The sequence below is a fragment of the Zalophus californianus genome, chromosome 8 (assembly GCF_009762305.2).
Source record: "Zalophus californianus isolate mZalCal1 chromosome 8, mZalCal1.pri.v2, whole genome shotgun sequence".
NCBI classification, from domain to species: domain Eukaryota; kingdom Metazoa; phylum Chordata; class Mammalia; order Carnivora; family Otariidae; genus Zalophus; species Zalophus californianus.
The window spans coordinates 80095304-80112577 of record NC_045602.1 but is presented as its reverse complement, the minus strand read 5'-3'; the positions used below and the strand labels follow the sequence as shown (position 1 = coordinate 80112577).

Below are 17274 nucleotides of genomic sequence, written 5' to 3'. Positions count from 1 at the left end.
TTCATAACCATAATCATGGTTAACATTCTGTCAAATACCTTCCTATCTAGGCCTACAGATGAGGTAATTCAAAAAGAATTGAATGCTTGGGGTGCCTAGGTGCTCAGTCAGTTAAGGGTCGACTCTTGGTTTCAGCTCAGGTCATGATCTCAAGGTCATGAGATTGAGCCCTGCATCAGGCTCTGTGCTCAGTGCAGAGTCCGCTTGGGATTCCCTCTCTGCTCCTCTGCCCCACACCCCACCCATTCGTGTATGCTCTCTCTCTCTAAAAGAAAAAAAAAGAAGGAATTAAACACTTTTTTAAATGTCACTCAATGTCAGATATCTGGAAATTCTCACAGCAAGGGTCCATATTCATTTATTTTTCAGTTGCTCTAAAGCAATTTATAAAGCAATAGCTTCTGTTTTTCAATATCACAAACATAAAGCATGGACTTTTTAAGTTATTTTAAGCTGCGGAGAAGCCAAAAGAAAATATAATCCGCTATAGTACCCAGTCTAAGAGATAACCACTGTCAACATTGGGTATTTATCCCTTCTGGTATTTTATCAATGCCTAGAGTATATAATATACCATATATTTAAAATAATAAAAAATGAATTACATCATATATATTTTTCTCTTTAAAATATAGTATGAATGTTTTATATATCATGAAATGTTCATCAGAAGCATCATTTTTGGCTTTGTCATATTCCAATATAATGAACTTCTCTTACCTAATTGAGAATACCTAGACTTTTTGCAGTTCTTATAGAATTCTAAGCAACATTATCATGGACATCCTTATAGCTAAATCTTCACACACATAAATAGTTATTTCCTTAGACCAAATCCCTAGATATGGAATTGCTGAATCAAGGGACTGCAAAATGTTATCTTCTGAAGCAAATTTTCTGACTTCCAACAACCAAAACCATGTCCTGCTCCTTCCTAAAGACTTTGTACTTCAGTTAACTGGGCCAGTTTTTATCCCACTGGTTCCTTGAGTCAAGTAATGTCTGTTGTTTCAGTATTTCCTTTGGTGCCCGCGGTTCTTGGTCACGCCGCTTTGAAGAATGAAGAGGTAGACCAGACGAAGAGTGGTAGGAAGCAATGCAAAGTTTATTGAGTGATAGAAGGCTCCAGAAGAGGGAGGGGACTCGAATGGGTTAGAGTTTCTAAGTCTAGGGTTTTTATGAGATTGCTGATGGCCTGTTTTAATCTGATTAACCCTCCATCGGCTGTCACCCAATCAGATTTTTGTCCACGCGCTCATTTACCTATGAGGTAGTTGTTCACGTGGGAAAGGGTGGAGGGCTTCTTTCAGGGTGGTGCAGGCTAATAGGATGGGGTCTTTTTCCTTTTAAAGGTAGTTTCCTCTTAGGACAGGGCGCCCCTTGCCCCTGCCAGCCTTTTTTCTGACTATCCTCCAGTATCCTTATTAGAGGTAAAATTATTCTTTACGGGACGTTCCATATGTGAAATAATGACTTAGAATTATAGACGCAAAACAAACCAGCTCCACATTCCATTTGCTAATAATTCTATTCTGCCCTCTTTTCATATTTTAAATTTTGAGTCTCCAGGGCTTGCCTTTTTCTCAGTACTAATGTAATTCCAGTGTTTAGCCTTGAGAATGCAGGTCCTTCTAGCGGTGGGTGAGAGACATTGCAGGAAGAAAAGAAGAAAGCATCTTATTTGTCTCCCACCTCTGGATAAACAGATTGTTTTGCATAATAAAACTGTTCTGACAGGGGCGCTTGGGTGGCTCAATTGGTTAAGTATCTGACTCTTGATTTTGGCTCAGATCATAATCTCAGGGTCCTAGGATTCAGCCCCATGGCAGGCCCTGCGCTCAGCAGGGAGTCTGCGTAAGGATTCTCTCTCCCTCTGCCCTTCCCCCTACTCATGCGTGCACACTCCCTCTCTCAAATAAATAAATCTTAAAAAGAAGCTGTTCTTACAGATGTAACTGGACTTCAGAAATTGTTACCATGAGAGTAAGCTTTTATATCAAAAAGTATGTAATTCCAATGGGTTATCTTAATAATGTTTTGCCCTGACTATAATATTTAGCATTTCCATTTTCTGGGAAGTTTAAATACATTGGGTTTGATTAATTCAGACAAAAGAGGATCATTGTCATGTCCTTATTTGCCCTAAGAGGTTAAGAAGAAGCAACACTTAATAGTTCATATTTTTAAAAAAGTTTTGAGATGCTATTTCTCATAGATTTTATAGAAGCAGGGAAGAATCAAAATGTGCTCTTTGTAGAGGCTACTTTTAGGCAGCAGGCTTGAGCAGTGGAAACCTAATAGGGTCCCCAGTGACCACTAAGCTGAATGCAAACAGGTTCATTAGGTGACCCACCTCAAAATAGCCACAGGTCCTAGCTGACCAATGGGTTACTTACAACTGGGCATAGTTACCAAAAACGTAAAATTCCATAGGTTCCCATAACTCCTCACTCCCTCCCATAATACAGCCCCTCCACCACTGCTTCCTGGGAGAGTCTCTTCTTTGCTGTCCTGCCCCCTGCTCCCTTACAGTGTATTCAATAAACTCCTATATCCTTTGTTCTGCTTTGGGTGAATTCTTTCACTGCCCATGCTACTGGCCTCCACTCAATTGGGTCACCCCACACTCTCCCGATCAAAGCCATTTCCTAAGATTCAATGCCAAACATGTTTTGTTAGATATATTTTCAGTAAAAAATGATTTGGGAAATTGTGTGAATATTGTTCTGATGGTCACAAAATTATGCTGCCATACTCCCCAAGATGAAAGAAATTAAATAGAACAAATCAAACAGAACAAGCATTGAGTTATTGATGCCAGCAGGCCAGGTCAGAGGGGATCCTGCAGGACCAGCCAAGAGGGTCCTTGGCTTCACAGAGGGTGGAAATCAAACACAAGCAAGCAGGAAGTGAGAGTAGAGTTAATTGAACACATAAAGAGAGCAGATATAGATGGAGCATCCAGGAGATTTGGAAAGGAAAGGAGCATGAGTCTGATCTTTGTTTGGGGTCTGGGACTTTTTATTGAGGACTATAGACTGGTTTAGGTGTCCTCTCAGGCATCCAGGAGCTGGTTAGAACAAAAACAGGGGCCCGGGTGTTACTCTTTGGAGACAGGGAGTCTTGGCACTGAATACACATTCAGTAGTCTAGAATACACATATGATGGCTTTGTCCAGTCATTCTCACCTGGCCCTCCTTAGATGTTATCTATTCTATAGAAATCATTAACTCCTTGTCCCTTACAAAGAGAACATACACTATTTGCATTATGAGGCATGTGTAAAGTGGGGGTGCAGGTCCCAGCAAGAATAGAAGCAGGAAAAGGAGGAAAAAGCAGGAGTCCTTCAGTTTCTCTGTCTCATTATGACTGGGAATACCTACAAACTTTTAGAATGTAACCAAAGTTGTACTTAGAGGGATATTTACAGCTTTAAATGTAAATATTAGAAAAGAGAAAGGTTGAAAATAAATGATCTAAGCTTCTATCTTCAAAAGAACAGCAAATAAATAAAAAGATAAGAAAAAAGATAAAAGCAGAAATCAATAAAATAGAAAGCAGACATGCAACAGAGGAAATCAATATCACTAAATCAATACATTTTTAGAAATTAATAATAAATTATAAACATTAGCAAAACTGGGCAAGAAAAAAAAGAAAACACAAATGACCAGTATCAGGAATGAAAAGGGAGACATTAATGTAGATTCCACAGATATTAAAACAAGATAAGATACTATGGATAACTTCAAGCAAATAAATTTGAAAACTTAGATGAAATGGAAAATTCCCCCCACAAAACTAAACCAACCAAAAGATAACCAACCCAACTTACATAAAAGAAAATAAAAATTCTGAATAGGCTTATATATATCTGTTTAAAAATTGAATCCATAAGTAATGCATATTAATGCTTCTAGTAATAATGTTCTAGACGAGTGGCTTTTAAACCGTTTTGACCAAAACAATAGGAAATACATTTGATATGTATTTATATGGGCATAGATGTGTGAGTGTATATGTATATGAAATAAAAGTTTTATGAAACAATTCTTACTGTTGTTGAGGAGGAAGAATTTCCTCTGCCCTTCAAGACCCTTCTACCTGGACTAAGAATCAAGTTGACTTGACACAGATTAACAGGAAAAAAATCATAGTCATCTGAGGAGCTTTTAAAATTAGGGTCTCCAGGCTTTACCTGGACCTATTGAGAAAGAATCTCTAGGGAACAGAGCCACGAATCTGCATTATCTTTACACATTTCCCTGATGATCAGCCAGATTTGAGAATCAATTGTAGATGGGAACCAAGTAGTACTCTCCTGGTCTGAAGAATCAATCAACATACCTCTCTAACTTCTTACTTATGGAAGATTTGGATGGTAATGAAAATAAAGCATATGTGTGGTGAATTTCCAACTTTCCACCTGGTGTAGAGTTTTTGTGATAACAATCCTAAAACGATCTTTAGTCATAAGTATCATCACTTGATACTTACAGTCTATTCACGCTTTGTTATTAACACATCTTATCTGAGAAGAATACATTTTCCATGCTTTGTGAACTCAATATCAGAAGTGAGGGCCAATTTTTCAAAGGGCCACCCTAGCACTACATTACTTAACCATGTTGCCTTCTGAGACTCACTGCCTGTATGAAAAAAGATAATAGTAACTTTATTTTAATGGGCAGTTTTCTTATCATAAGTAAGAGACGTAAAAGTAGGTCCCATCTTGCCATGATTGAAAAGAAAATAGTAATTATATTTTCAACCAGCTGAATGGATAGTTAATTATGTAACCGTATGCCGCATACACAAAAAATTTACTTACTTGTTTTTTTCTTCTCCTTATTTCTCCATATTATTTTCTTCTTAGATCAATGTTTCTGAAATTTTTCCTTCCACACTTTGCTATTTTCATTATAGGACTTAAACCCAGATGTAAATGTACATCCCCCACAACAACTCTGCACAGATTCAGATCTAGCTTCCATAGAATAAATGGCTATTAGAGCTGGAGGGGAACAGAGAAGTCATTCAAAGTAACATATTGATTTCCTATTAGAAAATTGGGGCTCAGAAGTAAAGTGATTTACCAGACTTTACACGAAAGTCAGATTGGAAATCACATCTCCTAAGTATTAGTGGAGCATTTTTCTACCTACCATTCTGTTCAACAGATACATACAATGAAGTGAACCACAATACATGTGAGGGTATTTTTCTAAATCACTACACATCCACATTTTTAATTAACACTTTTATTGAGATATAATTCACATACCCCAAAACTCACCCATTTAAACTTCAATGGCTTTTAGTATGTTCACAGAGTTGTGCAGCAATCACCACAATCTAATTTCGGAATATTTTCATCACCTGTATCTATTAATAGTCACTCCCAATTCCTGACCTCTACTCCAGCCTCCAGGCAACCACTATTTTACTATTTTACTTTCTGTCACTATAGACTTGCTTATTTTGGACATTTCATATAGAGTCATAGGGTATGTGGTCCTTTGTATCTGACTTCTTTCAATTAGCATAATGTTTTCAATGTTCATCCATGTCATTCCTTTTTTTTTTTCCTAAGTCATATTCCACTGTATGGATATACCACATTTTGTTTATTCATTCATCATTTGATGGACATTTGTTTCCACTCTTAGGCTATTATAAATAGTGATGTGAACATTTACATATAAGTTTTTGTGGACACTTAAGTCTTCATTTCTCTCAGGTATACACCTCGGAATGAAATTGGTAGATTATATGGTAAGCCTGTCTAACATTTGAGGAACTGCCAAGTTTTCTGAAACAACAACACCATTTTATATTCTTACCAGCAATGTATGAGTGTTGCATTTCTCCACAACTCTTTGTTTTCATCTTTTTTGATTTTAGCCATTCTAGTTGGTATAAAGTGGTGTCTCCTTATGACTTTGATTTTCATTTCCCTACTGATTAGTGATATGGAGAACCTTTTCATGTGCTTATTGGCCATTTGCATATCTTCTTGGAGTGATATCTATTCAGATCCTTTGCCCATTTTTATTGAGTTTTTTGTCTTTTTGTTATGGAATTGTAGAAGTTCTGTATATATTCTAAATACTAGTCCCTAATCAGATACATGATTTGCAAAAATTTTTCCCATTCTATGGATTGTCTTTTCACTTTCTTGATAGTGTTCTTTAAAGCACAACACTTTTCACTTTCGATGAAATGCAACTTAGCTATTCTTTTTTTGACCTTGGGCTCTTGGTGTCATACCTAAGAAATCATCGTCTAACTCACAGTTACAAAGATTTATGCCTATTTTTCTGCTTGTTTTTTAGTTTTAGCTCTTGCAGTTAGGTCTATGGTCCATTTTGAGTTAATTTCTGAATATGTTATGATGGAGGTGTTTAAATCCATTCTTTTCCATATGGATATCCAGTCATCCTGACACCATTGGTAGAAAAGAAAATTCTGTGTTAATTTTCTTAGCAACTTTGTCATAAATCTATTGACCATAAATGTGAGGGTTTATTTCTGGACTCTCAATTCTACTCCATTGATCTTTATGTCTCTTCTTAAGCTGGTACCACACTCTCTTGATTACTGTAGCTTTGTAGTAAGTTTTAATATTGCGAAGTGATTCCTCTGACTTTGATTTTATTTTTCAAGATTGTTTTGGCTACTCTGAATTTCTTGAATTCCCATGAGAATTTTAGGGTCACACTGGCAATTTTTGCAAAGAAGCCAGCTGGAATTTTGATGAGGATTGCAATGAATCTGTAGGTCAACTTGGAGAGTATTGCCATCTTAACTGTATTAAATCTTCTGATACATGAACATGGGATGTCTCTATACTTACTTAGGTCTTCTTTAATTCCTTTCAGAAATGTTCACAGTTTTCAGAGTTTAAGTTTTATACCTCTTTTGTTAAATTTAACCCTAAGACTTATATTACTTTAGATGCTATTACAAATGGAATTTTCTTGATTTCATTTTTGGGTTGCTCATTGCTAGTCTATAAAAATACAATTGATTTGTGTAGGTTGGTCTTATACACTGTAACTCTGTTCAACTCATTTATTAGTTCTAATAGTTTAGTGAAATCCTTAGGATTTTCTGCATGCAAGATAGGTCACCTAAAATAGAAATAGCTTTGCTTATCCCTTTCCAATACAGATAGATCTATGTCTTCTTCTTGCCTAGCTGTCCTACCCAAAACCTCCAGCAAAATATTGAGTAGAAATAAAAGCAGACATCTTGTCTTGTTCCTGATCTTGGGGGAAAGCTTTCAGTCTTTCACCATTAAGTATGATGCTATCTGTGGGGTTTTGTAGATGCCATTTATCAGGCTAAAGAAGTTCCTTTCTCTCCCTAATTTATTGCATGCATTTCTCATAAACGGAGTTGAATTTTGTCAAATGCTTTTTCTGCTTCTAGTTAGTCATGTGATTTGTCTTTATTCTATTGACACGGTGTCTTACATTGATTCACTTTCAGATGTTAAGGTGATCTTGCATTCCTAAGCTATATCCCACTTGGTCATGGTGTACAATCCTTTATATACGTTGCTGGATTCAGTTTGCTTGTATTTTGTTGAGGATTTGTGTGTCTATAGTTGTAAGAGATATTGGTCTGTAGTTTTCTTGTGATGCCTATGTCTAGTTTTGGTATCAGGGTAATACTGGCCTGAGAATGAGTTGAGATGTATTCCATCCTCTTCTATTTTTTGGAAGAAATTATGAAGGATTGGCATTAATTCTTCTTTAAATGTAGAATTCAACAGTAAAATCACCTGGGCGTGGATTTTTCTTTGTAGAAGTTTTAAAACTACTAATTCAATCTCTTACTTGTCATAGGTCCATTCAGATTTTCTTCTTGAGTCAATTTTAGGTAGTTTGTGTCTCTTTAGGAATCTGTCCATTACGTGAGGTTATCTAATTTGTTGACCTACAACTGTTCAAGTATTCACTTATAATCCTTTATATTTCTCTAAGTTTTATAGTAATGTTCCCCCTCTCATTCCTAATTTTAGTAATTTTATTCCTCTCTCCTTTTTTCTTGGTCAGTCAAGAAAAAGGTGTATCAATTTTGTTGATCTTTTCAAAGAAACCAATTTTTTGTTTTGTTATTCTCTCCATTGTTTTTCTATTTTCTCTTTCATTTATTTTCATTTTAATATTTATTATTCCCTTCCTTTTTCTTGCTTTGGGTTTAGTTTGCTGTTCTTTTGCTAGTTTCATCAGGTGAAAGGTTAAATTTGAGATCTTTTTTTCTTTTTTCATGTTCTCATTTATAGTTATAAATTTCTGTGTACTGCTTTCAGTGTATTCCATAAGTTTGGATATGCTGTGCTTTTATTTTCATTCATTTGAAAGTATTTTCTGATTTCTTCTTTGACCCAGTGGTAATTGAGTTATTTAATTTTGTGTATTTCTCAAATTTCCTCCTGTTATTGACTTCTAATTTAATTCCATTGTGGTTAGAGAACTTTCTTTGTATAAATTTAACCCTTTTAAATTTATTGAGGATTATTTTATAGCTTAGCATATAGCATATATATCCTGGAGAATGTTCTGTGTTCCTTGAGACAAATGTGTATTCTGCGGTTATTGGGTGGAGTGTTTCAGAGATGTCTATGAGGTCTGATGTTTGATGAGAAAAATGAGATACAGAAGGGATTAGTGGATTACTCAATGTTGCATACCTATCTGATCACAGAAGTGGAAATACTAGGGTGAATCATGTGAAACTGCCATTCTTGAACATCAAAAACTAACAATTAGCAATTTCATATAGTTCAGCCTCACACAACTTAAGTCTCCTTTCAGTTCAATGTTCTTGTCACATAACTAGAATATTATATTAGGATAGGCTGTGCTACATAAGGCATACACCCTGAGCTATTCTTGGCTTACCACAATGAATACTGATTTTGTGCTCATCTTATTCTATTCAGGTACTGCAACTCTCCTCCAAATGGTGACTCAGGGATCACAGCTGCTTCTATTTTGTGTGCCTGCCTTCCAGGGCACATGTTAGGGGAAGAAAACTTCAGGATCATCTGGCATATTCTTAATGGTGAGCCCTATGCATGGCTTAGATCACTTCTGTGTACATCCCATTGGCCTAGTCACATGGCCCAAACCTACTCTGTGTGGCCACCTTACTTCCAATATAATTTTCTATCCTTTAGTCAATTACATGGAGAATGTATTCTAACCTGACAGTGGGGTGTGCCTTCCCATCTCAAGAGCCCAGCACCTCTTTGGCTTTCCTCATTTTAATCATATTTAAAATATATTTTCAACAATTCAAAATGTGGGTCTTAAAAATGCCTCAGAATTAAAATACGAAATAAATCCTCTTGGCGAATTTTTCCTAATGTGAAGCCCTATCATATTTTAGCTAATTTAGGAGAAGTTATTAACAAAACAAAACAACCCCCCATGAAGATCGTAATAAACTCATTGGAGGTTTTCTGAGGGTCAGAGCATGGAATCCAGCCTATTTCACTCCACTGTCTCCTGGTAAACAAACAAACGAATGAAAAACCTTTGAATCACAGGGCCATCTATAAATTGGAAAGGGACATCAGCTTGTGTGCATCTGTATAATCCCTACCTCTCTACAACATGTCTACTGAGAAGAACCCTCTAAGTAACTGAACATTTCACAGTTCTAAGACTACATAGAGATGCCTGGTTGTGGCCACTATAGCTCTTCTAAAGCCTCAACCTGGGGGACAAAAATCTCACTTCGACTCTGTTTAAAAAATCTCATTTCGACTCTCTTCATATATCCACCAAGAGAGCCAAGTGCAATTTTTCAGTGGGCTCGGGAAAAGGAACTGGGATATGTGCTCTCTGTATGCAATTTCCCATTGCCTTTACAGTCCAGGGTGGCTGAGAAAAAATACAGTCCACATTCTTTTAAAGAAAGCCCAAAGAAGTCTGTGAGTGGCTGGTGTCAATTGTGAAGACAGAGATGAGAGTTCAGGAATGGGATAGCGAGTATTGTGGGAATTGTCTCCTGCCTGGGCTGACATGGAGAATGCATGTGGCATAGTGAGGAGACCCGGAAGTGGCAAGAAGAAAAACAAGGTATCTGACACTTGGACCCCCAAGTCCACTTGTGCTTAGGTCAAAACGAAGTACTGGAGAGAAATTTATAAAATCTTATTACCATAGAATGCTCAGAGGAACTGGCAAATGCTTACTCTCATAGGATGGTTCTTCATATATAACCCGTATCCCCATAAGGGCACCTAGGTTTCTCTAGATGTATCTATTTGCTTATTCCACTGGTTTGGTTCAAACAGATGGCACTATTTTGGGTCAGTGGTTAACTTTCATTGTTTCATAGTATCCTCTCCGGCCTTGACTTTAAAGATATACACCTGGCAGTTGTGGAAGGTGAAAGAATCTGGTACATTTTTCTTTTACCATTAAGAATTTGGGTTTCTTTTAGAACAGGAGTTCTCAAACATTTTGGTCTAAGGATTCATTTACACTCTTAAAAATTATCAAGGAATGCAAAGAGCTTTTGTTAATCTGGATATCTACCTAAACGTACAGATTCAGTAATGAAAACTGAGAAATTTAAAACATGTATTTATTAATTCACTTGAAAATAATAACAATCCCATTATTTGGTACCATAGATAACATATTTTAAAGAAAAATAGCTATATTTTCTAAAACAAAAATTTAGCATTGTTTATCTTTTTGCCAATCTCTTTAATGTCTCGCTTAATAGAAGATAGCTGGATTCATATACTTGTTTCTGCATCAATCTGTTGCAATATTATTTTGGTCAGAGAATATGAAGAACATCCTTCTTCATGCAGAGAAGTAGAAAAGGAAGAAGTATTTTAATAATCTTTTCAGATAATTTTGGGTGTTTTTCTTTAATACTAAACCCGAACTCAGTAAGTTGTAGTTTCTTAAAGTTTAGTACAGTGTGGAATCTAAAACCCTGTCAATGAACTTTCATACTCTGTGACATTAAAATTCATCAGCCTAGGTGTTTTCTAACAACAAAAACCAATTCTCTGATTCTCCAGACACTAACTGAATGTCCTACAATTCAATTTTATTTTGACACTCCCTGGAGTTAGCGTCAAACTCCACAGGATTAAGGGCTCAGTCCCACAAGGAGCTCCCACTTCAGACGCCAGTCACAAATATTGGGTCCCCAAGTTACCTACACTCTGTCTGACATGGCTACAAATCAGAGGTTCCCACGACGCCCTCTCCTCGGTTTTGATTATACTAGAATGGCTCACAAAACACAGGGAAACAGCTTACTTATTATTCCTGATTTATTATAAAGGACACAACTCAGAACAGTCAAATGGAAGAGATTCCTAGGCCAAGTTACGGGGGGCTGTGCGCACAGAGCTTCCATGCCCTTTCTACATGGCCACCCTTTCAGCACCTCAGTGAGCTTACCAATGTGGAAGCTCTCCAAACTCTGTCATTTAAGTGTTTTTTTTTTTTTTAAGATTTTATTTATTTGACAGAGAGAGCACAAGCAGAGGGAGAGAAAGGGAGAAGCAGGCTCCCCGCTGAGCAAGGAGCCCGATGTGGGACTCGATCCCAGGACCCCGGGATCATGACCCGGGCCGAAGGCAGCTGCTTAACCGACTGTTTTTATGGAGGTTTCATCACGTCAGCAGGATCGATTATTAACTCATTCTCCAGCCCCTCATCTCTTCCCAGAGGTTGGGGGATGTAGGGCTGAAAGTCCTAGGCTTCTAATCAAAGTTTGGTCTTTGCAGTGACCCGTCTCCATCTGAAGCTAGCTAGAGTTGCCTCATTAGAACAAAAGATGCTCGTATCACCCAGGAAATTCCAAAGGTTTTAGCAGCTTTGTGTCAGGAACCAGAAACAAAAGCTACCTATTAGAACAAAAGATTCTCCTTTCACCCCTATCATTCAGGAAATTACCAAGGTTTTAGAAGCTCTGCGTCAGGAACCCGGGAAAAGGCCAAATATATATTAAATATATATATATATTTCTTATTGAGCCACAATCTATCAGCATATACCAAGAAAGAAAGAAAAACAGAATGAAAGAAAAGGTTGTTAGCAACACCACTGATTTCATCAGAAGAATTTTTAAATATTGGGATGCTGTCAAATTCCTAGTGGCAGACACAGGTTTTCCAAAAGTTTGAATTTTCACTTGAAAGCCTGAATTTTATCATTGGCAAAAGATACCATCAGTTGTTTTGCTGAAGTGACAGGCTCATTTCATTCATTTTGGAGAAAATGTCTGCCAAATACCCAAGTCTGTGTAACCACAGTTTGTCTGTCATTTCTTCTTTCAAGTAAAAATGGTGTTGTTCCATGAAAAAAAAAAGCATCACAAATCATCACCCAAGAGCTTTGCCTCCAGACAATGGCCATACTTTTGGTATACAGCAAGAGGCCTTGTGTGCACTTCCCATACCATTCCAAATGGTATGACTGCTAAATGGAGGACATTCTTCAGTGACATTTTTGGTTTGTTTTTACTGCAAGTTTTTGGTGGTGACATGGTGACATACGCAATGCCCACCAATCCCGTTTTACTCCACTGCCTAGATTCATGCTAAGTGTCATCAATTTTACCCACCATTACTTTTGTGCCATCAGGACAAATAAAGATAACCAATGTCCTAGCATTACTGGGAAAACAGTCTTGACATTACAAACGTAGGGGTCCAAGGATCACACTTTGAGAACCACTACATTTCAAACTATCCTCCTGTTATAAAGACTAAACATTAATACTTTCCTGAAGTCCATTTATAGAAACAAAAAGAACTAGAATAATTTGGGAAATACCCTAAGAAGAATACTCAGTTAGGGGCGCCTGGGTGGCTCAGTTGGTTAAGCGGCTGCGTTTGGCTCAGGTCATGATCCCAGGGTCCTGGGATCAAGCCCGGCATTGAGCTCCTTGCTCAGCAGGGAGCCTGCCTGCTGCTCCCCCTGCTTGTGCTTGCTCTCTCTCTCTGTGTCAAATAAATAAAATCTTAAAAAAAAAAAGAAAGAAAAAATAAAGAAAAATACTCACTTTAGTCACCAATGTGTAAGCCCCTAAAAAGAACTATATTTTTTAATATTTGAACAGCAACTTAGGAATGCAATTAATAAATAATAACAATGAAAGGAGTTTATCATAATATTTACCACTGGGGGAGAATTGTGCTATGCATTTTAAATGCATTATCTCCAATATTCTCTAATACCATATCCTCATTTTAAAGATGAAGAAAATGGGGCACAGAACAATAAAAGAATTTGACAGGGTCACAAGCTGTATGTGGTGCAGTAAAGATTTGAACCTGCAAGGCCTAATTCCCAGAGCTTGGACCCTTCAACCCTGCATTATGTTCTATGTCTCATCTGAGGTCCAAATTTACTAATTGTGTTGCTCCCGTGTCTGTGTATCCATTCAAATCCTCAAGGACAAAGGAGATGGTCTCATGTCAACCATAGTGCCCAAAGAAAGGGCTTAATAAATATCAGGATGAGTGACCAAAAGACCAAGTAAACCACCTTGCCATCTTGAAGCCACAAGGGTTAGTAATCATGTTAAAAGTGAAATTCTGAAATGGCCAGCCCCATCCATATTATGTTTAACTCCTTAAGGGAACCAACAGGGTAAGCAAAAACAAACAAACAAAAAACCCAAAAAACAAAAAACAAACAAAACAAAACAAAAACCCCTGGTTCCTTGAAAGCTTAAGTTTTATGTGTGCATGTGTATGCATGTGTGTGCACACGTATCTATATTACTTTGTTTGCTAAAGAGATACAGATACAGCTAGGTACTTAACAAGCATGTAGGTTAGATCAAAACAAAACTAGTTTACCTTTTCCAGGGTAATAAACTCCCCAACAGCTTTGGGACTGACTTCTCTACCAGGCTCTAAAACCCCAACGTCTTACTCACTTCTGCAGGTTAAGAAGGCACAGGGCTATAGGGCAGTAAACTGTTGTGGCTTCCATCAGTTGTGCATTAATCAGCTACACCTAAGACAACAAAGTTACATCCCCCAGACTGTCAGCCGAGAGGGCTCTGCAAAGAACAGAAGGTCCTGCTTTTACTAGGAAGGGTGATCAGAAAATGCTGGGCGGTACCCCAAACTCAACCGGTTTTGCCTTTTTCCAAGTTTGGATTTTTTTTTCTTCATTTTTTTCCAAGTTTGGGCGTTTTTTTCTTTCCCCCTTCTCAAACATCATACCTGTTTTCTGGATGGAGAGCTGGCGGGATCTGGTTCGGCCGCAAGTCTCTGTAATTTCCTGGGATGGAGTTTCTTTCCCGGGGGGAGGGGGGGGGGCGGGGGGAAGAGACGGGAGGCGCAAAGTCTGCGCGCCGGATCAGACCGCGGCGACGCGCCGGGGTAGACCAGGTCCTGGGGCCCCTCGGCCGCCCCGCCCCGCCCCGCCCCGCCCCGCGCCGCCCCGCCCCGCGCCGCGCCGCGCCGCGCCGCCCCGCGCCGCCCCGCCCCGCGCCGCCCCGCGCCGCCCCGCGCCGCCCCGCGCCGCCCCGCACCGCCCCGCACCGCCCCGCACCGCCCCGCGCGCGGGACGGCAGCGGGTGCGCGCACAGCCGGCCAGGCGGCGCGCGGGGACGGGCGGGGGCCGCGTGGGGCGGCGGCGGGCTCGCCCCCCGGAGAGGGCCTCGCGCGCCCGGCTTTCTTCTTCCGGCGCGCCGCCGCCACATTCCGGGCCGGGCGGGCCGCGGCGCGGAGGCCGCCGGTGGCGGCGCCGAGGCCTCCGGGCGGGGCGGGCCTCCCGCGCTCCCGGCACGCGGGGACTCCGCGCGCTTCGCCCCCAGGCCCGCGAGGCTGAGCTTAGTCGCCAGCGGCTCGGAAGGGCCCGAGGACCCCGGCGAGCTCCGGCTGCACAGTGGGTGAGCTCTGGGACCGGCGGGTGTGGGTTTCGTAGACCCCGGGGCCCCGACCCCCACCCCCATCCCGGGTGGATGGGAAGACGGGGCGAACCGGTGTTTCTTTGTGAGCACCATCCTAGGGTGTTTTGGTGACTTGAGGACCTCTCTAGTTGGTGGGATTAATGAGAAGAACCTCCATCACGTTAATTATGCAATAAGGCGGCGTCCTTGCTGCGGGATGGTGTGACCAGTGGAATGATTGATACTTGGTGATCTATAATTTACTTCTTTCATCTTTGGCTGAGAATTTGCATTTGTGATTGGGTGCAAAGAGAAAGAAAATGTTCCAACTTGGGTGCAGGGAACATGCAGAGAGAGAGGGCAGGGAAGAAGGAACATGTGCACCCTTTCCTAAGTGCACAGTTAAGTATATCTTTGGTGGGTGAGAGGGGAAAGGATGGTTGGAAATGCATGTTTCCTGCCTGATAGGCTGCAGAGTGCGCTCAGCCCTGATTTTGACAGTGGAGAGGCCGGTCAGAAGTTGGAGCTTGAAGTATAAATTTCTGCACTTCTGGCTGGGAAGATGAACCAGGTTTTCCAAAAGCTGTCGTTTTTGTTTTCCAAGTCTCTAAAGGCAGGAAAGGGCCAGTCAGTGAATAGAAAGCAGTGCAGCCAGGTTCTGTCTGGTTAGCTAAGGGGGAGGACTCATAAAGGGCTTTTTTTCTCTGAAACACCCAGAGTCTGGGCCTTTGGGCTGTAAAGAGTTGGGTATTGGTCAGTTTTAACTGCCAGGGTGAGAAATGTCTCAGACAGTCTTAAAATTAGGCAGCTCAGCTTGGGTCCGACCGGCTTGCTGATCTCCAGTACCTATTCACACTGAAATTTTCAGTGACAGGGTGAAAAAGAAAAGACAGAAAGAGAGAAAATAGTCTCCCTTTTCTACCATCGTAATGATGAGTCCATCTTGGCTCAAAATTGGAATTTCAAGATGGAAAGAAAAATCTTTCCTTTGCTTTTCACCCTGAAGAATAGAATCTCAACGAAATACCTGAGAGAAAAATTCTTTCCTTTCCCAAAATGAAAACTGGAGTGTTTGCAAAACTGAACAAAGGAGGGAAAGAATCAGGAAATATCCCAGGCAATTTGCAGGTATAGTCAGATCAATGTTCAAATGCTTGAGGTTAGACAATAAAAAGGTGGGAGAGAGCCAGAAATAGAAATGGGAGAGAGGTGGATTCAGGACCTTCAAGATTGCAGAAACGAAGTCTGTTTTCTTCTGATACAGGTCTGGAAGAATCTGGATGTGAGTACATAAAGCTTAATCTTTCCATCTGTATAACATCAAATTGCTTTTAGTTTTAACGTTGAGCTCTTCAGAGTAAAAGGAAACACAGCTAGAGTGTGCTATATGCATCCCAGGCAGTTTGGGCTATATTATGTGTTAAATGAGTTGTATGTTTATTTTGCCAGCCAACACTATTAAATCTGTAATCTCTCTAATTCCACGAGTTCGGCTTGTTTCCAGTTATTCATTCATGATGTGTCATTTGGCTAGAATTTGCCAGGGTGTTAAAGCCTAAAGAAATGCAAAATCCAGAGAAGATCTTGCATTGGAAGATTTCATCATTTCATCATCCTCTGCAGGAATCCTTTACCCAATGTCAAACATATAAAATAGGTATAATAGGATTTGATTCTTTTTGCTACAAAACTTCATTTTTCCTTTGAAGTTACAGGGAACAGTCTTTTAAACAGCTACCTTTTTTGGCACATTTAGAATACTTATTCATTTGCCAGGAATTCCAAATATACCCACCTCTGTAAGAGACCTGTTGTGCAAAATGTACTTGAATAATGAAAGTGGTTAACTATTTCCCAAGTATAAACCAATTTGTACTAAATAAGTCGATTTTGTCACTTCTAATGGTGCTTATTGTTTTTTTAATTATCCTGTACAGTGATAGGAGGAACCAAGAATCTCAGGCAAAGCAAATACTGCTGCAAGCAAGTGTGGATCCCAGGCCTCAGAAGGTATGTGAAGGAGAGTGTGAGCTCACTAGTTACTTGAGATTCATGTCATTTACTAATCTCATTGTCTCTTCTCTTGCTCGTATGGAGATTTAATGAAATTTAAAACTCTTAAATAGGAGTGTGTACACTTATACTTAGAGATGTTTTCTTAAATATAATGGTAGAAGAACCCTCCCAGGCTGGGGATTAGGTGAGTTTGGTTTGCTAAGAGCAGTGCCTGACATGTAGATAACCCTAGGCAGGTGTTTGCTGTTCATTATTGTTACTAGTGAGAATCTGGTTTTTTTTTTTAAGATTTTATTTATTCATTTGAGAGAGAGAGCAGAAAGAGAGAACACAAGTTGGGGAGAGGGGTAGAAGGA

At 39.6% G+C, this 17274-nt stretch overlaps 2 protein-coding genes across 4 annotated transcripts in view; one reads left to right on the top strand and one right to left on the bottom strand.

The window, feature by feature from the left end:
• Positions 1-14965, bottom strand: part of NMS (neuromedin S) — a 46317-nt gene extending 31352 nt beyond the window's left edge. The window contains exons 1-2 of the mRNA XM_027623861.2: positions 14563-14965; positions 14232-14355 (exon numbers count right to left, since the gene is read on the bottom strand). Coding sequence (XP_027479662.2) covers positions 14232-14355; positions 14563-14965 — 527 coding nt within the window. The remainder of the gene's footprint in view (positions 1-14231; positions 14356-14562) is intronic.
• CHST10 (carbohydrate sulfotransferase 10) overlaps positions 9058-17274 on the top strand; it is a 35689-nt gene continuing 27472 nt past the window's right edge. Inside the window, exons 1-2 of one of the 3 annotated variants that reach the window (XM_027621040.2) lie at positions 9058-9076; positions 16840-16912. The gene's annotated coding sequence lies outside the window, so the exon portion shown is untranslated. Of the gene's footprint in view, positions 9077-14698; positions 14903-16839; positions 16913-17274 lie in introns of those variants that run through there. The other 2 variants (XM_027621041.2, XM_027621039.2) reach the window with 2 other exon arrangements.